This window comes from Mirounga angustirostris, unplaced genomic scaffold (assembly GCF_029215605.1).
Source record: "Mirounga angustirostris isolate CCGP_5_RB_7025 unplaced genomic scaffold, mMirAng1.0.hap1 SCAF_9, whole genome shotgun sequence".
In the NCBI taxonomy this organism is placed as follows: domain Eukaryota; kingdom Metazoa; phylum Chordata; class Mammalia; order Carnivora; family Phocidae; genus Mirounga; species Mirounga angustirostris.
Genome location: NW_026991717.1, coordinates 71,022,996 through 71,046,426, shown reverse-complemented (window position 1 = coordinate 71,046,426; position 23,431 = coordinate 71,022,996). Strand labels below are relative to the sequence as shown.

At 39.8% G+C, this 23,431-nt stretch overlaps 1 protein-coding gene and 1 non-coding gene across 2 annotated transcripts; one reads left to right on the top strand and one right to left on the bottom strand.

Moving 5' to 3' along the window:
* The first annotated feature begins 17,128 nt into the window (after positions 1-17,128).
* On the top strand, positions 17,129-18,124 carry LOC123862377 (olfactory receptor 6S1). Its single transcript, XM_045901940.1, has one exon. The coding sequence runs from the start codon at positions 17,129-17,131 to the stop codon at positions 18,122-18,124; it is 996 nt and encodes a 331-aa protein (XP_045757896.1).
* Positions 18,125-23,339: 5,215 nt separating this feature from the next.
* Positions 23,340-23,411, bottom strand: TRNAP-UGG (transfer RNA proline (anticodon UGG)). The gene has a single exon. It is a non-coding gene; the product is annotated as a tRNA-Pro (tRNA).
* Between the last annotated feature and the right edge of the window lie 20 nt (positions 23,412-23,431).

Sequence of the window (23,431 nt, the reverse complement as noted above, 5' to 3'; positions counted from 1 at the left end):
GATTTTCTCCTAAGTTATCTTCTAAAGATGTTATTTTGTGTTTTACATTTAGATCTATGATCTATTTTTAGTTAATTTTTGTGAAAGGTGTAAGGTCTGTGTCTAGATTCATTTGGGGGGGGGCATGTGGATGTCTACTTGTTTCAGCACCATTTGTTGAAAAGACTATCCCGTTTTTCCATTGAATTTCCCTTGCCACTTCTTCAAAGTCCACTATATTTCTGTAGATCTATTTCTGAGTTTCCTATTCTATCCCATTGATCTGTTTGTCTATTCTGTTGTCAATACCATTAGTGAGTTGATCACTGTAGCTGTATGCTAAGTCTTAAAATTGGATAGTGTCAGTCTTCCAACTTTGTTCTTCAGTATTATGTGAATTGTGGGTCTGTATTATGGGTCTTCCACCTTTCCATATAAATTTTACAGTTTGTTGATATCACAAAAATTGCTGGGATTTTTATTGGGATTGTGTTGAATCTATAGATCAAGTTAGGAAGAACTGACATCTTAACAATATTGAGTCTTTCTACCCATGTACATAGAATAACTCTCCATTTATTTAGTTCTTCTTTGATTTCTTTCATCAGCATTTTGTAGTTTACCTCATATAGATCTTATACATATTTTGTTAGAATTATACCTAAAGATTTCTCTCTTTTGTTGTGCTAATATAAATGATACTGTGTTTTAAATTTCAAATTCCACCTGTTCCTATATACTAACTGCCATATAGGAAAGCAGTTGATTTTTTAGATATTAAATTCGTATCCTGTAACCTTGCTATAACTGCTTATTAGTTACAGGAGAGTGTATTTATTTATTTATTTATTTGTCCATTTGGGAATTTCTGTATAAACAATCATATCATCTGTGAACAAAGACAGTTTTATTTCTTCCTTCTCTATGTGTATACCTTTATTTTCTCATCTGATTGCATTAGCTAGGACTTCCAGTATGATGTTGAATAGGAGTGATGAAAGAGGTTATCACTGTTTTTTGTTCCTGATGTTAGGGGAAAAGCATCTAGTTCCTCACAGTTAGGTATGATGTTAGCTGTAGGTTTTTTGTTTGTTTGTTAAAGATTTTATTTATTTATTTGAGAGAGCAAGAATGAGAGAGAGTACCTGAGAGGGGGGAGGGTCAGAGGGAGAAGCAGGCTCCTCGCTGAGCAGGGAGCCCGATGCGGGACTCGATGCTGGGACTCCAGGATCATGACCTGAGCCGAACGCAGTTGCTTAACCAACTGAGCCACCCAGGCGCCCTTAGCTGTAGGTTTTGTAGATGTTCATTATCAAGTCGAGAAAGTCCCCCTCTATTCCTAGTTTACTAAAAATTTTTATCATGAATGAATGTTGGATATGTCAGATGCCTTTTTCTGTATCAGTTGATATGATTATATGATTTTTCCTCTTTAGCCTGCTGATGTAATGGATACATTAACTGGTTTTTGAATGCTGAACCTTCATATCCTACAATAAATCCCACTTGGTCATGATGTATATAATACATTGTTGGATTTGATTTGCTAATATGTGTTGAATATTTTTGTATCTGTGTTCATGAGAGATATTCATCTGTAATTTTCCTTTCTTGTAATGGTTTTGTCTGGTTTTCATATTAGAGTAATTTTGGCCTCATGGAATGAACTAGGATGTATTCCTTCTGTTTCTATTTTCTTTCTTAAATGTCTGGTAGAATGCACCAGTGAAACCACGGTGTTTTGTTTTTTTTTTTTTTTTTAGAAGTTTATAAATTCTTGATTCAGTTTCTTTAATATATAAAGGCATATTCATATGACATACTTCTCCTTGTGTGAGTTTTGGTAAAACGTGTCTTTTAAGGATTTGGCCCATTTCACCTAAGTTATCAAATTTATAGGCATAGAGTTGTTCATATTATCCTTTTAATGTCCATGAAATCAGTAGTGATACCTCTATTTCATTTCTGATATTAGTAATTTGTGTCTTTTCTATTTTTTTCTTGATTAGCCTATTTATTTATTTATTTATTTTTAAAGATTTTATTTATTTATTTGACAGAGACACAGCAAAAGAGGGAACACAAGCAGAGGGAGTGGGAGAGGGAGAAACAGGCTTCCCACAGAGCAGGGAGCCCAATGCGGGGCTCAATCCCAGGACTCTGGGATCATGACCTGAGCCAAAGGGAGATGCTTAACGACTGAGCCACCCAGGCGCCCCTCTTGGTTAGCCTATTTAGAGGTTTATAAATGTTGCTAATGTTTTCAAAGAACCATCTTTTGCTTTCATTGATTTTCTCTATTAATTACCTGTTTCCAATTTCACTGATATTTGCTCTACTATTATTTCTCTTCTTCTGTTTATTTGGATCTAATTTCTTCTTCTTTTTCTAGTTTCCTAAGGTGAAAGTCTAGATTATTGATTTTAGATCTTTCTTCTTTCCTAATGTATGTATTTAATGTAATAAATTTTCCCCTAGTCACTGCTTTTGTTGCATCTAACACATTTTGATAAGCTGTGTTTTTATTTTAATTTAGTTCAAAATATTTTTAAAATGTCCTTTTATGTTTCTTTCTTGACCCGTGAGTAACTTAGGAGTGTATTGCTTAATCTCCAAATATTTTGGTATTTTCCAACTTTCTGTTACTGACTTCTGGTTTAATTCCATTGTGATCTGAGAGAATTATGTAGTTTCTATTCTTTTAAAATTGTTAACGTGTGTCCCATGACCCAGAATGTGGTCCACCAAAATCAACTTACATCAGTACAGCAAGGAGAGAGCACCGAAATGATTTTTTTTCTAGCCAAAATCCTAAAGTGCAAAATCCTTTTCAGTAAAGAAGGAGTTTACTCCTTTCTGTCAAATGCAGCAGGAGAGAGTTAAGAAGCTGAAAGTATCCGGGGGCACCTGGGTGGCTCAGTCGTTAAGCGTCTGCCTTCGGCTCCGGTCATGATCCCAGGGTCCTGGGATGGAGCCCCGCATCGAGCCCCGCATCGAGCTCCCCGCTCAGCGGGAAGCCTGCTTCTCCCTCTCCCACTCCCCCTGCTTGTGTTCTTGCTCTCGCTCTCGCTTGCTCTCTCTCTCTCTCTGTCAAATAAATAAAATCTTAAAAAAAAAAAAAAAAGAAGAAGAAGCTGAAAGTATCTGGTAGTTAATGCACAATTCAGCCCCCAAAGCCCCCTTGAGATTTGAACTTGTGAGCCCTGATTTACACTGCCATCACTAACTTCTGAGCATACAGCCTCTTTACAAGCACCATTTGGGAGAGGTTCTAAATTGAGCTTCAGAACAAATTAGGATAGAGTAAACCCAACGTGAATACTTGCCCGCCATGTGCAAACAATTGCAACTCCAGATTTAGAGCACAGAGATACAGCTGGGTCTGAAAGAAACCCTGGCCTGCCAGGCAGGACTCCCACATGACACTGGGAATCAGCAGGCCACAGTGGTCACTCTTCCCCCTAGGAATGCAAGACCTATAAGGTGACAACCTTGTAAGTCTCACTGAGGTAGACTGCCTTGAGCCAACCAAACCTTCCCCTAGAATCCCTGCTGAATACACTCACCTGGATTCCTGTGTACTGGCTTGGGGAACATAAAGAAGAGTCTTCACTTGTCTATTATAGTTCCTATGAGGGAGACTAAGGAGGATGAACCTTGACTACGGAGACCATGTCGGCCTCTGGGGATCAAAGAGAGAGTCCACACATTCATGAAAGAGATGAATCTCTCTCAGTGGAATATTCACAAACATCATAGCTTCTAGATGTGAAGGCTTCTGGTAAGAGATGGGGGCTTCTTGCTCCTGTCAGGTGTGATTGATGTAGAACACAGGTCAGATATGGTCTTCAGAAGGAGCTGAGGCCTCAATGACCAGCAAAGTAGATTCAAGAATAAATAATAGTGAAAGTGAGAGCAATACCAAAAAGTGGAAGAAAGGGTGGGTAGGGTACAGAGCACATGGGCAGATGATCTGATGCCCAGGAGGAGCCGGCCTATTTCTGTCCTTGTGGGTTTATGGTCAATAATTCTGACATTGGATATGAAAGGGCCAAGTCAAATCCTGGGTCAGCATAGTTTTAAGACTGAAGGAATACAGAAAGAGAAGTCAACACTGGAGAAACACCCTTATAGGCAACCTCAGAGCTCAGAGAGCTTTGACTTGTAGGTTTGGAGGGGCTAAGAGAACCCATCATTATCCTCCAGGAGAAGGCAGCACTGGAGGTCCTAGGGAAACTTCTGCTGGTCCATGGGTTCCTGACGTGACCAGCAGGGTCAATAGAAGCCCTTAAAAGCCCTTAAATTAATGCAGCAGCTCTGTCAGGTGGTCATTGATCTGGGTATGTTTCTTGCTTGGAATGCCTTAAGACCCAGGGTTAAACCCCAGGAGATTTTACAAAAGGTCTTCTGAACCAAATGAAAAATCCTGCCACTGTTACCCTCTCCCCTTAGAAGTCCAAATTGCCGTCTCAATCATGCTATTAAACCTTGACCTGCTGCAAGAAGCAGACACCTCCAGTAGAAAACTGAGTGACCGAGGAGCCTGCAGGGTAAGGGCAGAACTGCAGTGGGGCTCTGACAAGGGCCTGGCCTTGGCAAACAGCTCTCCTGCTCCTTCAGAGCAGAGACTTCTTTTCTCGGTCATTTTCACCAAGTCGGAACAATAAGCTCAAAAGAGAGGAAGCAGCACTTGGTGGAGACTATTGAGAAGGGATGACTGCAATTAAACACCTTGCCAGGAGGCCCCACCTTAGGCTATGGTGACATTAGCCTTGAGCTTACAGAATTTGGCCTCTTCTGGACATTTTTCACCACTGTTGCTCTTCAAATTCAGAGTTGTTCTAAAAGAGTCATTCCTCACCTCTCTGGGTGGCTGATGGTCATAACATTAAGCCAGGGACTGAGAGAAGTGGCCTGGTGGGACCCGAAGGGCACAGGTGACTATGGCACTCTAGGAGGGTGTGTAGATCTTTCCAGGCATCCTTTCCAAACAGGGTTCCTGCCTGTGGTGAACAAAGAATTTTCCAAACACTCTCAGGATGTGCCTTTGCTGGTAGAGTGCAGGACTATAGTTTTATCTATGTAGGAATCCTTAGGTCACTGGTTTGATTCCCAATGGAAGGAACATGTACATTCTTGTCCTTTGCAAATGGAGCTACCCCACAGTTGCACTTTTAAATTAGAACTGGAACCTGAGGGTGATGGACATTAAGCATGTAATATAATGAGCACTGGGTATTCTATGAGACTGATGAATCACTGAAGTCTACCTCTGAAACTAATAAAACACTATATGTTAATTAACTGAATTTAAATTTAAAAATAAAAATTAAAAAATTTACCAAAAAAGAACTGGCACCAGACCTGATCCAATCAGCCTTTTGGCAAATTTTTGCTAGTTCTCAACAGCATGAAAGAGTGGGCTTGAGGGTCTGGCTGGAAGCACAGACAGCTGAAACCAGGTGAAAACTGATGAAGGAGATGGAGAGATGAATCAGTACAGCAAAATTAATATGCATGCCACTGGCTGGGAAGTGGAAGGAAGAGGAGAGAATCTGGGAAGAGAACCTGGTACAACTGCATAAAATCATGTATGCAGAAAAACTATCAAGAACAAGGGTAAGATAGACATTTTCTAATAAATAAAAACTGAAAGGGTTAATGATCAGCAGATCTTTATTAAAGGAACATCCAAAAAATTTTACCCTAAAAATGAAAATGAGCCTTGAAAGAGAGACTGAGATACAAAAAGGAAAGGTCAACAAAGAAATTGGTAAAAAAAAAATTATTTAATGGGCATAAATCCGGTAGATTGAATACATACATCTATATTCACTCTCTCCTGAAGCCCCACTAAAACTATAGCACGGAAAAGGAAACAATAGCAACAAAATTTCAGAAGATGAAACGCAGATAATTTAGCAGTAAATGACATGGAAAAATTGGCTGAAAAAGATGAATTCTAGTCAAGCAGTGAGAAAAACCAAGAATCAGTTCAGTTTGGTTCAGAGTCCCTCTACATTTTTGGAAGTAGAAAGAATGGAAGGCTAAATTAAGAATTGGCTGGAAAACATTTAAGAAGCAGTTTGATTCTCTATACCTTCTTTATTACCCAGGCTGATTGTTGTCCCTCTCCCACTCCCAGCAAGAGACTGGATGATTTGTCTCTGGAACAGGTAAAGCACAGGGTGTTTTACTTTTGAAACTAGGAGATTAAATAAATTATGCATACTGGTTACTGTGATGCCTACTTTAATGCCACATATTTGGCAGCTAGATAGGAAACTGAAGAATTTTCTTTGCATTATCTGACAAGTCCAAAAGGAAAGATATGAAGGTTCTAGCATTGGTGCCTCCTAAAATACAAGCCAGCCATATCACCGTAGAGTGAAGCTCAGAATCATCAAGTACCATCCATATGATGTTGTTTGAAGGTTGGTTCGGAGCTGATGGCCAAGAAAGATTTTTTGAGATGTCTTCAGTGCAAAAAGGTGGTTTTATCAAAGCACGGGGACAGGACCTGTGGGCAGACAGCTGCCCTGGGGTTATGAGGGGTGACTGATTATATACTTTCAAGTTGGGAGGGGGTTACGGACAGCATAAGCCTCCCAGGTATTTTGGAAACAAGTGTCTAGTACCTTGAGGGAGCTAGCTATTGTTAGGAAAAAGGTCATTTGTTACTGTCTAGAATCCCTCAGTCATGAGACCCTTCAGGTGTATATCAGTGGACCATATGCTTGGAGGATGACTGCCAGCATGTATCTTGGGGGGTAGAGATAAAGGAGTTTCCAAAGGAATATTTATATCTTAAATAAGACTTACAAGATCCTGGGGGTCAGGCTAAGATTGCCTTTTGCCTTAGCAAAGCGTCAACACTGAGGCAGCTGAGCTCCCAGAGGAAGGTCACTCTACCTGTTTCAAGGACTTGGCTGTAGGCAGTAAGGAAAGTTAATTTTTTTTTCTTTTGCCTTTGTTTCCCACATCACATGCACCCAGAGCTTCCAAACAGCTACTTAGTTTCCCTCTCTTAAATATAAACATTTAACCAAGGATCAGCCAACTGCTGGGAAAAGAATCATCTAATGTGATTTTATTTGTCTGAAACAAGTAAGCAGGAGAAGGTAACTTGGAGGAAACAGTGACTATTATAGGGAGAAGATAATTTTACTCAAAAAAATTTTTTTAAGGTTTTATTTTTAAGTAATCTCTATACCCAACATGGGGCTCAAACTTACAACCCCAAGATCAACAGTCACATGTTCTACCAACTAAGCCAGCCAGGCACCCTGATAATTTCATTTTTCAAAAAATGTCATTAATGTTCTCAATGACAATATTTGCAATCATAAGACAAAAAGGGGTATTGCATAACCAAACAAACAAGCTACTCAGAACAAAAAAGAGCTCTTATGAATTAAAAAAAATATGATAGATTTTTAATATATGCCCTAATGTAAGGGCAACTAAAGCAAATGATTACTAATAGAAAATAGGAGAGAAAAGGTAAGAACATTTGAGGATCAACAGAGGATGTTGTATTTCCAATCAATAAAAAGGAGAAGGAAAAAGTGGAGGCATAGAAAGTGCCAAAATAACCCATGAAAATTTACCATATTTTAAGGGCATTAGTTTCTTGATGGTGTTGTTTGATACTCAAAACTTTTTATTTGGGCGCACCTGGCTGGTTCAGGTGGTGGAGTGTGTGACTCATGATATCAGGGTTGTGATTTCAAGCCCCATGTTGGGTATAGAGATTACTTAAAAATAAAATCTTTAAAAAAAAAGGTCTTTATATTTGATGAAGTACAATAGATCTATTTTAAAAATTTTTGATGCTGGTGCTTTTTGTATTTGTCTAAGAATCTATTGCCAAACCAAGGTCATGAAGATTTACCCTCATGTTTTCTTTTAATGGTTTTAAAGTTTTAGCTCTTACATTTGAGTCTTTGATCCATTTTGAGTTCATTTTTCCATACGGTGTGAGCTAAAAGTCCAACTTCATTCTTCATTTTTTTTTAAAGATGGTATTCATTTATTTGGGAGAAAGAGAGCACAAGCACAGGAAGGGGAGAGGGAGAGGGAGAAGCAGACTCCCTGCTGAGCAGAGGGCCCAATGCGGGAGGTCGATCTCAGGACCCTGAGATCATGACCTGAGCTGATCCCAGGACCCTGAGATCATAACCTCAGCTGAAGGCAAATGCTTAACCGACTGAGCCACCCAGGTGCCCCTGCATTCTTCATTCTTTTGCAACAACTGGATATCTATTCCAGCACTGTTTGTTGAAGACTTTTCTTTCCTCATTGAGTAGTCTTGGCACTCTTGACTATAGATGTATGGCTTCATTTTTAAACTCAATTCTATTTCATTGGCCTATATATCTATGCTTATGCCCATACCACACTGTTTTGAGTACTGTAGCTTTGTAGATGGTTTTAAAATCAGGAAATGTGAATCCTCCAACTTTATTTTTATTTTTCAATACTAGTTTGGATAATTGGGGTCTTTGGCAACCCCATAAGAATTTAAAATCAGCATGTCCATTTCTGAAAAAAAAAATGTGGTTGAGATTTTTGATAAGGATTGCATTGAATCTGTAGATTATGTTGAGTTGTTTTTGTTTTGTTTTGTTTTGTTTTGTTTTTTGACAGAGAGAGAGAGAGAGAGCCAGAGAGCACAAGCAGGGGGAATGGCAGTTTTCTAATTTCCCTTATGGTAGCTAATTTCCCAAATGGTGCTTAAGAGTGTGTTGTTTAATTTCCACTCATTTGTGAATGTTTCATATTTCCTTCTGTTACTGATTTGTAGTTTCATTCCATTGTGATAAAAAAAAGATACTTTATATGATTTCAAGGTTTTATTTCATGGTGACTAGCTTTGTAGACTAACGTATGGTCTATTCTGGGGAATGTTCCATGTGAACCTGTTGTTGGGTGGAGTGTTCTATGAAGCCCAGTTGGTTTACAGTGCTGACATTATCTTTAGTCCACTTAATCTATCTGTTTTTGAGAGTGGGGTGTTGAAATCTCCAACTATTATTGTAGAGCTGCTCAAATATTTTTTCCATTTAAAGAATTAGTTGTTGGTTTTCTTATTAATGAGTTTTAAGAGCTCTTAAATATAGTCTAGATCCAAGTCCTTTATTAGATATATGATTTCAATATATTTTCCTCAGCCTGTGGCTTGTTTATTCATTGTCTTAGCAGCTTCTTTTGAGAAAGAAAACTTCTAATTTTGATGAAGTTCAGTTTATCATTTTCTCTCTTATGGGCTGAGCATTGATTTAGTTTCTAAGAAATCTGACTAAATCAAAGTCACAGAGATTATGTTCTATTCTATTTTTAGAAGTTTAAAATTTTTCAGTTTTACATTTAAGTCTATGATCCATTTAACTTAATTTTTGTATATTGTCTAAGGTGTAGACCAAAGTCCATTTTATGAATATGGATATCCAAATATTTCTGCAACATCTGTTGAAAAGACAGTACTTTTTGCACTGAATCTTTTTCTCTTATTGAAAATCAAGCAGCTATGTATATTCGGGTCTACTTCTGCACCCTCTATTCTTTTTTTTCTAAATATTTTTATAAATTTATTTATTTACTTTAGAGAGAGAGAGAGAGAATGCAAGAGCGAGTACACGCAAGTGGAGGGAGGAGTAGAGGGAGAGGAAGAGGGAGAGGGAGAAAATCTCAAGCAGACTCCCCACTGAGCCCTGAGCAAGGAGCCGGACACTCAGGGTGAAGCTCACAACTCAGAGATCATGACCTGAGCCGAGATCAAGAGTCGGATGCTTAACTGACTGAGCCACCCAGGGGCCCCTGCACCCTCTATTTGTTTCATAGATACTTGTCTACCTTTATGTCACCTAACATTTCCCTCATATTTCATCTTAGTTCTATGTTGTAGAAAATTGTCTTCAGCCAAAATCCCTTTTAAAATTGCCAAATGTTTATATTATGTGAATTTTGATAGTTTCATTATTAATTAAAGAAATCTTTGCTTCTTAGAATCTAATTTTTATAACAACTTTTTCTTGATTTATGAAAATTTAAATTATATTATTAATACAAATTTGAAAAATTAAAGATTGTTTTCTTTTCTACTTTTAAGTACCTGTTTCCTCTGAGGTCACTTGTCCTGTTTTATCCTTCTTTTTCCACTGTGGCTATATTCAAAGCCAGGTGATATTTGGATATCAGTTAAAATGTATCAGTTAAGGACTATGGGATAGATATCTCTTGTTTGTCTTTTAGATTTCCATTGTATTTCTCTGTTCTTTTAAATTCAATTATCTCACTTTTTTTTTTTTTTCCTCCTGGAAGTTCCTTTTATATAAAGATTTGGTGATGGCACCCTGCCTTGTTTTTCTGTGTTGTCATGCAGTTATCCTTTTAAAAATGAAAAGGCAAGAAAAGGAGAAAGAGAAAATATAATTTTTATTTCATTTTAAGGAATTTGTCATAGCAAAAAAGATAGATTTCTGTGCTCAGTGTATTATTCCAATCCAATCTCCCCATTCTGAACTATGATTCTGTGTGTATGTGTGTGTTTCTACATTGCCTCCATTACTTCGGATCAGAAAACAGGGTGTTGCTGAGAGAGGAGAGAGCTGAATTCCTCTTGGAGTTGGTAGTTCATTATAGTTTTACATTTTCTGGCTCTGAGTAGCCCACATGATATCTGACATTCCCTAGTGGCTAGTTGGCTAATTCTGTGAAATTAGGGTTGCTATCTTTAGGAAAGTATTTCTGACATTCATTAATTTTTAGCTAATTTCTAAAAACTTAGAATTTTCTTTAGAGACTTGATTGTCATATTTCTGAGGCTTTTTTATTATAAAATATTTCAAACATACTAAAAATAGAATAATATTATGAATCACAGTGCACGGTTGCATGAATTACCAATTCATGGCCAAGCTAATTCTACCTATACCCCCAATCACTTTGTCTTGAAGCAAATCCCATATATATTATTTTGCTATAACTTATTATTTTTGACATAGAACATATTAGTTCAGGTGTACAACATAATTATTTGATATCTGTATATATTGCTAAAAGATCACTACAATAAATCTAGTTAACATCTGTCACCACATAGTTACAAAATTTTTTTTCTTTTGATACAGATTTCAAGATCTATTCTTTTTTTTAATTAAAAAAATTTTTTTAAAGATTTCATTTATTTATTTGACAGAGAGAGAGAGGACAAGCAGGGGGAGTGGCAGGCAGAGGGAGAGGGAGAAGCAGGCTCCCTGCTCAGCAGGGAGCCCGATGTGGGACTAGATCCCAAGACCCTGGGATCATGATCCAAGCCGAAGACAGACGCTTAACAGACTGAGCCACCCAGGCACCCTTATTCTCCTTTTTTTAAAGATTTTATTTATTTGAGAGAGAGAGAGTGCACAAGTGGGGGGAGGGGCAGAGGGACCAGCAGACTCCACACTAAGCAGGGAGCCCAATGTGGGGCTCCATCCGAGGACCCTGGGATTATGACCTGAGCCAAAGGCAAACGCTTAACTGACTGAGCCACCCAGACTCCCTCATGATCTATTCTTTTAGCAACTTTCAAATATGCAATACAATATTATTAACTATAGTCGCCTGGCTTACATCACATCCCCATGTCTTAATTATTTTATAACCAGAAGTTTGTTAACTTATTTTTTCTTACAAAATGATAATTAAATTTTTTGATACAATTTCTACCACAGTAGGACTTCTACTGATGAGGAAAATTGGTCAAGAGATATCAGACAATGATTAAAGCAGAAGTATAATTCAGGAATGTTGCCATCCATTCATTGAAAACATTTGTCAAGGGGCGCCTGGGTGGCTCAGTTGGTTAAGCGACTGCTTTCGGCTCAGGTCATGATCCTGGAGTCCCGGGATCGAGTCCCGCATCAGCTCCCTGCTCAGCGGGGGGTCTGCTTCTCCCTCTGACCCGCTTCCCTCTTGTGCTCTCTGTCTCTCATTCTCTCTCTCAAATAAATAAATAAAATCTTTGAAAAAAAAAAAGAAAACATTTGTCAAGCTAGTAGTCTCCTCATTTAAGTATTTTCTTTCTGCTCCCTAGGTACAGACAGGGAAAGTTCTCCAGGGTATCTTAAAACAAGAAACAAGGTACAGAGCAGCATAAGAGAGTCACAGGTAAATAAGCATTCTGATATTTGCTTATATACACAAAAACACTGAAAGGATGTACAATAAAATAATGAAAATAATTAATAAGAGAATGGATATAAGGTGGATGGGAGGGGGATGACCAGGACTTTTTAATCTATACATTTTTATATTTTTATTTTTGAGTCATACAAGCATGTTTTATGTTTTAAAAATAAATAAATGTTTTCTTCTCAAATGCTCTATTTCATGCAAAAACTAGGTTATTCCTATGATCAAGTCAATTTGAAAGTATTGTAAGCTGAATACCAAAACTGTTGTCAGTTCGACCAAAAGCTATGTAACATTTAAAAATTACCTGACTTTGATCTCATCTCGTTCTGCTGTACTTTTAATTGTTACAGTTCAATCCGAATTTATTTATTTTTTATTTATTTATTTATTTACGATGGGGAGGGGCAGAGGAAGGGAGAGAATACTAAGCAGGCTCCACGTCCAGTGCGGAGCCACCCCACGGGGCTCAATCTCACAACACCGAGATCATGACCTGAGCCGAAATCAAGAGTGGGATGCTTAACTGACTGAGCCACCCAGGTGCCCCCAATCAGAATTTAAAAACGCATATAGTTTAAGTGTGCTTTACTAGCGCCCAGACTTGATGGGTCTCTCTTCCTGCTGAGACCTCTCCCTCCTATAGCTGAACAAACAAGAGCTTCAGTTTCTAGTTTCGTTTGGTTTGGTTTAGCTCAGCCAATTCTACTCATCCCTGCTCCTACTCTTTCCTCAAAATATAAAGTGATGACACTTCTTATGCCTCATCCATGCTTCCATTTAGGTATTTTGTTTTCTCTAAAAAGGAGTATGTCCAGAAGGGTGAAATCCAGCCATACTTAGCCCAAGGGGGTTTTGTGTACTCTTCCTCCCATCATGTAACTGGTATTCACCTCACAAAAGAAGCTGCTCCTCAAGTCTGAGGTTCAGAGCAGTTTATTTCACATACCATTTATTTTTTTATTTTATTTTATTTTATTTTATTTTATTTTTTAAAGATTTTATTTATTTATTTGAGAGAGAGAGAATGAGAGAGAGAGCGAGTACATGAGAGGGGGGAGGGTCAGCGGGAGAAGCAGACTCCCCGCCGAGCAGGGAGCCCGATGCGGGACTCGATCCTGTGACTCCAGGATCATGACCTGAGCCAAAGGCAGTCGCTTAACCAACTGAGCCACCCAGGTGCCCCTCACATACCATTTATTAAGCACCTAATGTGTGCCAGGCACTGTGTTTGGTGCTGGAAATACAGAGATCAAAACAAAATTCTCGCCCTAGGAGTTCAGAGCCTGGAGGGGACACAGATGAGAAAACAGAGTTACAATAAAATAGGTTAAGTATTGAGATTGAGGTGAGCAGAATGTGCCCCAGTTCAGGTTGGAGAGTGGGCAGAGTGGTGGGACTGAGGGGGGTAGGTAGGAGAAGATTCTCAGAAGAACAGATATACACCAGAATACATTGAGTATGAATAGGAATTAGTCCAGTCTTCAGTCAGGGGGATAGAGTAGACACAAATGGAAAAATGTGAACAATGGTCCAGAATTCTACACAATGTTTGGGTTTATGGTACAGTATGTGCTACTATTAGAGAATAAAGTATAAGGCCGGGAGAAGCAGAAGAAACTAGTGATGGCTCAGGGAATCTTTCCCTATCTTATCATACCCTGGGGGCTCCTATCCCTGGCCAACCCAGAAGCCAGAATAGGGATTCCTAATATCAGTTTAAGACCTCAGGGAGAAGACACAGTATCTGTATTATCTGGGGAATAAACATGTCCTATGAGTGCCTTGAAGAAGAAAGTTGGATGACGACTATGGCCTTCTGCAACTGGTCAAACTCCATCCTTTCTCTCATTCCCACTGTATTGCCCCCCAGGACTTCTGGGGCTGCTGGGCTTGACAGTGTTGGCAGATGGAGGCAGAAACATTCCCAGTCATCCCTTGCTGAATGAAGGGTCACCCTCTTTCAGATTTATCACGGATGGAGTCTGGGAAATTTCCATTGAATTGCAAAGCTCCCTTGGGTCTTTTAGGAATTATTTTCTCTTTCCTTCTCATGATTTTACCTCAATACTTGGGTCTCTCTTCTCTAGCAGGCACTGCTGCTAGCCAGGCTCCTGATGTCTGGATTAATCAGTCCTCATTTGGAGAAATCTCCATTGGAAACTGAAGTTATGCATAAAGGATCCTATCCTACAATGGAGGGATTTGTTAGAAACCAATGACTTCTTCAGCCTTTTCCTTCTCTGCCCTTAGGCTAATGCCAGGACTCAGGGAGGAAAACTGGCAGTTTGTACATAAACTCATCAGCAAAAAAGTGAAGACCTGGCTTTAAATGGAATATTTTTCAACTATTAAAGATGAAAGGAACTGTAGGTAAGTGCAGTAAGTCTTTTCATATATGAATGGTTTAACCCCTCCATATTCACCCTTTGTATTCCAACCCCATTTATTCTTAGAGTTCCATACTTGGAGCATGGTGAGACATTGTCCTTCACTTGAAGTATGCCTGTTCAAGCCTAAGGCAGTGATCACATTGCAGAAGACACTGTTTCTACAGAGAGGGAAATGTGGGGCTGATGGCTGACCTGCACATGGCCATAAGACAGGGCTGTGTGATGTAGTCGCCTCGGGATCAGAAAGCCCCTTTGTTTACAAGGCAGAAGTACAGCATCTGAAGAATTATACCGGAGAGAAAAGCACAAGAGAAGAAGCAGATTATCCAGTTGCTGCCTGGTTTCCCAAGTGCTTTGCCCATCCTTAGGAACTCCAGGGTGTTGTTAGCCTCACATGACAGGGCATGAAAAGGACCAGGGTGGAGGAAGACCATTGAGTCATAAAAAGGGAAAGAGAATTCTTACAAGGTGATTCCCACCTTCATGGACACATCAAGGAGACTCAGGGATAGGTAGGAGGGATTCCTTCCATATTTAAGGTTGGGACTCATCTTCCTCTCACTTAAGATACAGTTAGGTTCAGTTCAGTGGAAATATTTTCACAGAGAGCCAGAAAGAGTCCTCTTTGAGGTGACCAGTTCTATCTCATTCTATTCCACACCTTATATTCGCGTTTCAGCCGGAATGTACTATGTTCACTTTTTCCATTAAAAACTCTACAGAAGAAGAGTTGAATGATTTTATTGACAGGAAGGCAATTTCTATAGAAGCTGGAGGAAAATGAGGCTCTGAATGGAATCCCTAGGGAGAAAGACCACAAAATTGCTTTATCCCAGACAAAGGTACAAAAATGTTCCTACTCAACGTGGGACCCACTGTTGAGACACTGTAAGTAAAGAGGTTACTGTCTGCTGGGAACAAAGACTTCTGAAGTGTGCCGGAGAAAAATAGGGCTGAGAACCAAGGCCTTAAGGTCAATTCTCATGCTTTGCCTGGCTAAAGGTGATCAGTATTCTAATAACTGAGGCATTTTTTTTTAAAGATTTTATTTATTTATTTGAGAGAGAGAATGAGAGAGAGAGAGAGCATGAGAGGGGGGAGGGTCAGAGGGAGAAGCAGACTCCCCGCCGAGCAGGGAGCCCGATGCGGGACTCGATCCTGTGACTCCAGGATCATGACCTGAGCCGAAGGCAGTCACTTAACCAACTGAGCCACCCAGGCGCCCTGAGGCATTTTTTTAAACCAAGTTTCAGAATATCATTGATTTGATTCTTATAACTGGTGGTGGTCTTCAAAACTGGAAGGATTTGAATCAAATATTAAGGACTTCATTTCTGATTTTGTGAGTAATTACCAGGAATTCCTGATTCTATCTCTGGCAAGTCATCTAAGAGAGTCCAGGTTTGTGAAAGGGTGTTGGCTTGGTATGGACTGAAAGAGCATAAGAAACTCATCCTAAGGGCGCCTGGGTGGCTCAGTCGGTTAAGTGCCTGACTCTTGACTTCGGTTCAGGTCATAATCTCAGGGTCATGATCTCAGGTCTTGAGATCAAGCCCCAAGTCTGGCTCTGCACTTAGCGGGGTGTCTGCTTCTCTCCCTCTCCCTCTGCCCCTCCCCCTGCCCAGGCACCCACTCTTTCTCTCTCTAAATAAATAAATAAATCTTAAAAAAAAAAAAGGAAACTCATCCTAATAGTCCCCAGAATACTTGGCTTAACATTGACATTAAATAAATAGATGTGGATACCTGATCAAATGATTCAGTGTAGTTTAGCCCTATTCTCCCTTTTAAATATGACATAACTTGCTTTAGATAAGCAAGCATTTTATGACAAGCTGAGTTCAATTAGGCCCTTAGGTTGCTGGGGAAATTCTCCATGAAAAAGGTAATTTTATATAATAGATGTACTAATGACCTAGAGTCCTATGACCCATTCCATAGCCGAGCAGTTGAAGGACAAATAAGCTGGATGCGTTGATCCCCTTCCAAGGGAAATGGCAAGCCAAATCTAGAGTCTGGTGCCCTAACTTATAGAGCTTTCTCTACCACATCGTTTGTCAGCTAAGTGCTAGAAACTCTTTTGAATGCTTTGCACTCCTATTTCACTTGCTTCTCATAGCATTTCATGATCAAGGAGCACAGGGGTGATTAAACAACTCTTCCAAGGCTACTTGGCTAGAAAATGGAGATGATGGGATTCAAAGCTACGCAGTCTGCTTAAGTCCTGATCCTGGGGGAATGGGAATCATATTCTTCGTGAAATCATTTTTTTCGATATTTTTGTCCAACTCAGATGGTCAGTGATCTCATTATTATAACAATGAGGCATCACCATTTAGGATCTGAGAATGGAGGCTCCTAGCATTTTCATACCTAAGTGTTAGCTACCTTGTCTGAAAAATCTTCTCCAGCTTTAAAAGTAATTAGATGAGGACCTCAGGTTCTTCAAATCTTAACAGGGGTTGGAGAAAGTGGAGATATGTGTGCCATATCAGGATAAAATAAGTTTCAGGATTGTTCTGGAGAAGACATGTCCTCACCAGGATCATGTTCCTGTTGTCCCACAGGCGGGAAAGATAATGGCTCTGGGCGAGAACCAGAGCAGTGGTGTGACCGAGTTCATCTTGGCAGGTTTCCCAAATCTCAACAGCACAAAAGCAGAACTGTTTTCTGTCTTCCTTCTTGTCTGTCTGATGACTCTAACAGGCAACATGCTGATTGTTGGGGTGGTAGGAGCTGATACTCGCCTGCAGACTCCCATGTACTTCTTTCTGGGTAACCTGTCCTGCCTAGAGATCTTGCTCACTTCTGTCATCATTCCCAAGATGCTGAGCAACTTCCTCTCAAGGCAACACACTATTTCCTTTGCTGCCTGTATTACTCAATCCTATTTCTACTTCTTTCTTGGGGCCTCTGAGTTCCTGCTGTTGGCTGTCATGTCTGTGGATCGCTACCTGGCCATCTGTCACCCTCTGCACTACCCCTTGCTCATGAAGGGCACTGTGTGCTCTCGGGTGGTCTTGGCCTGCTGGATGGAGGGACTTTTCCCTGTGCTTGGCCCCACAGTCGCTGTGGCCTTACTTTCTTTCTGTGAACAGGATGCTCTGGTACAGCACTTCTTCTGTGACAGTGGCCCACTGCTCCACCTGTCATGCACTGACACCAAGAAGTTGGAGGAAACTGACTTTGTACTGGCCTCTCTTGTCATTGTATCCTCACTAATGATTACTGCTGTGTCCTATGGCCACATAGTTCTGGCTGTCCTGCGCATCCCCTCTGTTTCAGGCCGTCAGAAGGCCTTCTCTACCTGTACCTCCCACTTGATAGTGGTGACTCTCTTCTATGGAAGTGCCATTTTTCTCTATGTGCGACCATCACAGAGTGGCTTTGTGGATACTAACTGGGCAGTGACCGTGGTAACAACATTTGTGACACCACTGCTGAATCCATTCATTTATGCCTTACGCAATGAGCGCGTCAAGGAAGCTTTGAAAGATATGTTTAGGAAGGTGGGAGCAGGCTTTTTGGCGGATCTTCTACTTGCTAAGAGTTTCAATAGGAAGACAGTGAAGTGAAAGTGAAGGGAGTGTAATAACCAGTCTTGAGTCCAAGTCTTCTCTCTCTTTCCTATGGTCATCATGGACATCACCAAATGGCCAAATTTTGGAACCATGAAAGAACTTCAAAGTCATCAAGGCTGCCCTTCTCTTTCAAGCAAAATTCCTTGAATCTATATCATCTATAAAGCCATATTATTATTATTTTTTTAAAGCCATATTATTATTATTATTGATACATCATAATCAATACCATCATTACATCATAAGATCCTCCAATCTGTGAGATCTTAACCTAAGAGTCCATAGTCACCAAGGAGTCTAAGGATGGGCTTCAGAAAACTTATTACCTAACTAGAATTTAAATAAAATTTGAAGGTTAAAAAGAAAGAAAATTTATAAGCCCCATTAGTATGTAAATTTTATGTGTTTGACCTTATATGCATTTGTCTGGGAAGGGGATCCACAGGTTTTTTTGTGTTTGTTTGTTTGTTTTTTTAAGATCTTATTTATTTATTTGACAGAAAGAGACACAGCAAGAGAGGGAACACAAGCAGGGGGAGTGGGAGAGGGAGAAACAGGCTTCCCGCCAACCAGGGAGCCCCAGTGTAGGGCTCAATCCCAGGACCCTGGGATCATGACCTGAGACAAAGGCAGACACTTAACAACTGAGCCACCCAAGTGCCCCAAAGATCCACAGTTTTAATCCAATTCTTTGAGAGATCTATTTGTGACCTTTGCCAAATGTTAAAAACTGATTAAAGTTCTCAGTAGAGTCTTTCAGTTGTTTATGAAAATCAAGAATCTTAAGAAAAATTTCCTTATAATCTTAAAAATAAATAAAAATTTAAAAATGGATTATCTGTGTATTTTTATATACACTTCATCAAAAACATTGCATTTACTGCCAGGTGGAAATGAGGTAAAGCAAATTGAATAAGGGACTTATTCACTTCTCCACAGTAATCCCAGGTGTCTTTGCAAAAGCAGATCCAAGAGAAATTCACAAATAAGAGCATTTAATGTGGTTTTCTAATTTGTACTGTATTACAAAGATGAATTAAAGACATCAATCATTTTTTCACTGGATTACGTCCCTTTCATTTGTCCACTTTTTACATTCTTATATCTGTTGTGTTCAATTTTGTTTTGTTTTTAGTAAAATTGGAATTGGGACAAGGACCTTTAATATCAAAGAATTACGAATGCCAACTGTTGTTGTACCAACCAGGAACCAGACTTTGTGGTATGTTTTATGTTCCTCGCTGAATTTGAAAGGGAGTGAGGATTCCTATTTGTGGTGCCTTTGGACATCTTGGACAAAAATTCATTTATTTGTTCATTCACTTTTTTCCCATTTATTTATTCATTTGTTCAGCAAAGGTCTGTGAAGCATCTTTGTTGGATACTCTGATATACGCTAAGATGAACAAGAAATGGTTCCTCACCTCAAGCAGCCTTGATTTTAGAGAGGAAGACTGAGAGATAAATAATAATTCAAAGGAATAGGGATGACAAGGGGGTTTACAAAACGATATTGGAAATCACATGAAAATTGATTTACCCTCTCTAGTATTTTCTTGTTAGAGAAGTTTTCAGAGGCTATCACCCTTTAAATGGGGATTGATCCCATGTTAGAGTCTGTTTGTATACATAGAGACAATGCTTATATATATACAAGTATGGAAAGCACATCAATCTCAAAATACTGCTGCAAAATTGGCAAGCTGAGTATTAGCATGCAGAGAGATGGCCATAAAGCTTCAGCGGGCACTGGAAATAGTAATGCTTTCATCAAATTCTATTAATAATACACACACACACACACTAAATATTTCAATCCCCAAAGTATTTCTGAGTGAAAACTAAAGGAATGGAAGGAATGACCAGTGGTTTGAAAGGGAAAAAGAATTCTTCTGGGGTGACCTAGGAGTGCTGCCCAGAAAGTTAAAAACTCCCTACTTTCGGGCGCCTGGGTGGCTCAGTTGGTTAAGCGACTGCCTTCGGCTCAGGTCATGATCCTGGAGTCCCTGGATCGAGTCCCGCATCGGGCTCCCTGATCGGCGGGGAGTCTGCTTCTCCCTCTGACCCTCCCCCCTCTCATGTACTCTCTCTCTCAGATAAAAATAAATAAAATCTTAAAGAAAAAACAAAAAAACTCCCTACTTTCACAGAGCCTAAAAATCTGAAGCCAATCCCAGACACTGGCCAAGGAGAAGAATTCATATAACAGTTTATAATATTTTTGGAAAGAACCACTGCCATATTTTGGCAATAAAGCACATTAAACTATCTATTTTCAAAATTATTTATTTGTGGGAAATTACTTGGGACTCAGTTCAATAAAAGTTTATCGAGTACCATGTTCTGAGAAATAAGTTGGTAAGGAGAGATACACATGCATGGTCCCTGCTGCCAAGGAACTCACAGACTATATAGATATAGATGTTATAATATATAATAAAATTATATTAATTCTATTAATATATAATATATAGTTATGTTAATATATAAAATAAAATAAAGATTATATATGTATATATATATGACTGTAGGTCAAAATATAATAAGACCATTGTAAAATTTAAAAGTGGGTCTGACAAAATGACATTTTTACTAATAGAGCATAAGAGCAAATATTAGGTAATTGAATGTGATTAGGAATGGAAATATCGCAATAAAAATTGTACTAGGAAGCAATCTGCAATTTTCTTTTTTCTTTCCTTTTTTTTTTGCAATTTTATTTTTTCAATCTTATTTTACAAGTTCCTGTTCCATAAGGAATTGTTTACTCTTCATCTGAATGTCAGCAGCACTTCACACAACTGATCTCGGACTCTTATTTAAAATAGTTTTGTTCTTTGGTTCCCTGGGACTGCATTTGCCTGGTTTTCTCGCCACATTTCCAGCTACTTTGTTCTGTTTTGCAGGTGTATCCTCTTCAATAAAGCTCTTAAATATTAGCTAATTGTAAAGTTATTCCTAGAATTCACAAATTAAGAGGAAGCTGAAAATAAGAATGCATTTCAAACACCTAGAACAGAGCCTGGTCCATAGGATGTGCCCAGGAAATATTTGTTGAATGAATTAAAGACTCATGAGCAGATGATAATCACTGCCCTGAGAGAGATGCTAAACTCAAGTAACCAGCAGTTTGAGTGTTAGTACTCATTCCCACATTAGGCTTATTCCAGTGACTATTCGAAGCTGAACCTCTCACATACAGCTAGAACACTTAGAGGGTTATTATCAGTGAAACATCAGATGAGAAAAAAATTTCCCTTGCAGCAATCAACACATTTGTCTGCTTCTAGGAAAAAGTCATCTTTGAGAATTCTTAACTGAAGCTCTGCCTTCATACACAAAATTTGTGTCATCTGGGGTTATCAGAGGGGAGTGGGCTGGGGGGTGGGTGAAATAGGTGATGGGGATTAAGGAGGGCACTTGTGATGAGCACTGGGTGATATATCGAATTGTTGAATCACTGCATTGTTCATCTGAAACTAATATAACACTATAGGTTAACTGTATTAGAATTAAAATAAAAACTTAATAAAAAATAAGTATTACGAAAAAACTTTACAAATATTTGTCTCATCTGGGAAACTGCAAGCTAATACATTAATATAAGCATTATTCTCAGTTAATAACACCCATGGGCAGAATGAATACAACATCTTCCCTACACTTTCTGCTTTAAATGCTGGTAAAGGCTGTTAACAGCCCCTGAGGAATCAAATCAGCTGTCAGAGCAAGTGACTGCCATGAGGCTTTCTTTTCCAGTTCCTCCACTCACTGGATTCCATTCTCAACTTTTTACACACTGGTGATCACCAGAGCCTGTCCTTAAATTCTTTCTCTGTGAATGCTCTTTCCTGTGCGTTCTTCTCCAAACCAACGTTAACCACCACCTTGTGGTTTTTTTTTTTAATTGTAGTTGACACACAATGTTCCATTAGTTTCAGGTGTACAACATAGTGATTCAATAAGTCTATACTGTTCTCACCACAAGTGTAGCTCCCACCTGCCACCATGCATACAATTACTGTGGTTTTAATTCTTAAAATTCCTTTCTTTAGTTTGAATCTTTCTCCTGAACCCCAGGACTTTATATCCAGCTTCCTACTGTGCATCTCCCAGTAGCAAACACATCCCCGCATCAAAGCCCAGGCTAGATATATCACATTTCTGGCAGGACCTCTAACGGAGAGGCAGGGCATCCTGGCAGATTCTACCCTCTCTTTTCCCTCCTTCCAATCACCAATCACCAAACCCTTGATTCTTGCCTGGCCACATAACCTTTCCAAGATAGGAACCTCGGAAAGGACAAATATGATCGTGTCAGTCAGAAATCCAGTCAAAGATTCCCCTTGTACAAGCAGTTTCGGAAGATAAGCAAACTTGAAGGCCTATCATTTGAGCAGTGCACAGGTTTGGGCTACTTCTACAAACCGAAAGCAACCACACTGTAAGGTTTCAGGTAGACACTTCACACTTAGCTGGAAAGCCGGCTGGTTTTCCAGCTAAGCAATCAAAGAGCACTAAGGGATCTGGTGGATTCTTGCTAAAAATGGCAAGACGACTTGATATCACTACGTTGTATTGAGTCTTGGAAAATACTCAACTGGGCTCTCTTTGCATGGAATGGATGTCTGCGCCTTTGGAGCGCAAGGGTCCCCAGGCTGCAACTTTGCATTATTCGGAAGACTGCCGGGGCACTTGGGACTGTGGGCTACATGGTGTCGGGAACCAAGAGCGCAGTGGCGCTCCTCACCGGGCGGGGCTCCCAGGCGGGGGCTAGATTCCGCACCGCGAAGCGATCTCTGCTGTGGGCCCCGGCCTCAGGAAGAGGATTCTGGCCCGGCATTGTGATCCTAACACACCTCCAGGTACCACTCTGTTCCGTGTGAAATGCCCTAGCGAGAAGTGCCCTAGCTTTTCCCCCCGCGAAGTGCCTGGGTAAGAATCGCCGGAGCAAGCTATTCTGACAAAAGAGCCTGTCAAAGCCAAACTGGGGCACCCCGATCTCATGAAGCCCTTGGCTCGCGGTAGCATCTTCGTTGTCCTTGTACTGGTCCACAGAAGGTCCAACTTGCCTGGAAGCTGATCTCGAAACAGGTCCAGGCTGGGACGGGCCTCAACCTAGGTGGATTTAGGCTTGGATGGTGTTGGCTTTATTTGGCTCTAAAGGGGAGGCGGAGGGAAAAACAAAAAAACAAAAATAAAAGACACTGGGCTCGTCCGGGATTTGAACCCGGGACCTCTCGCACCCAAAGCGAGAATCATACCACTAGACCAACGAGCCGGCCCTGAAGGTGGGTTTTT

Excerpts from the sequence above, each read along its gene's own strand:
- LOC123862377 (XM_045901940.1), top strand. The coding sequence starts at position 17,129 with ATGGCTCTGGGCGAGAACCAGAGCAGTGGTGTGACCGAGTTCATCTTG.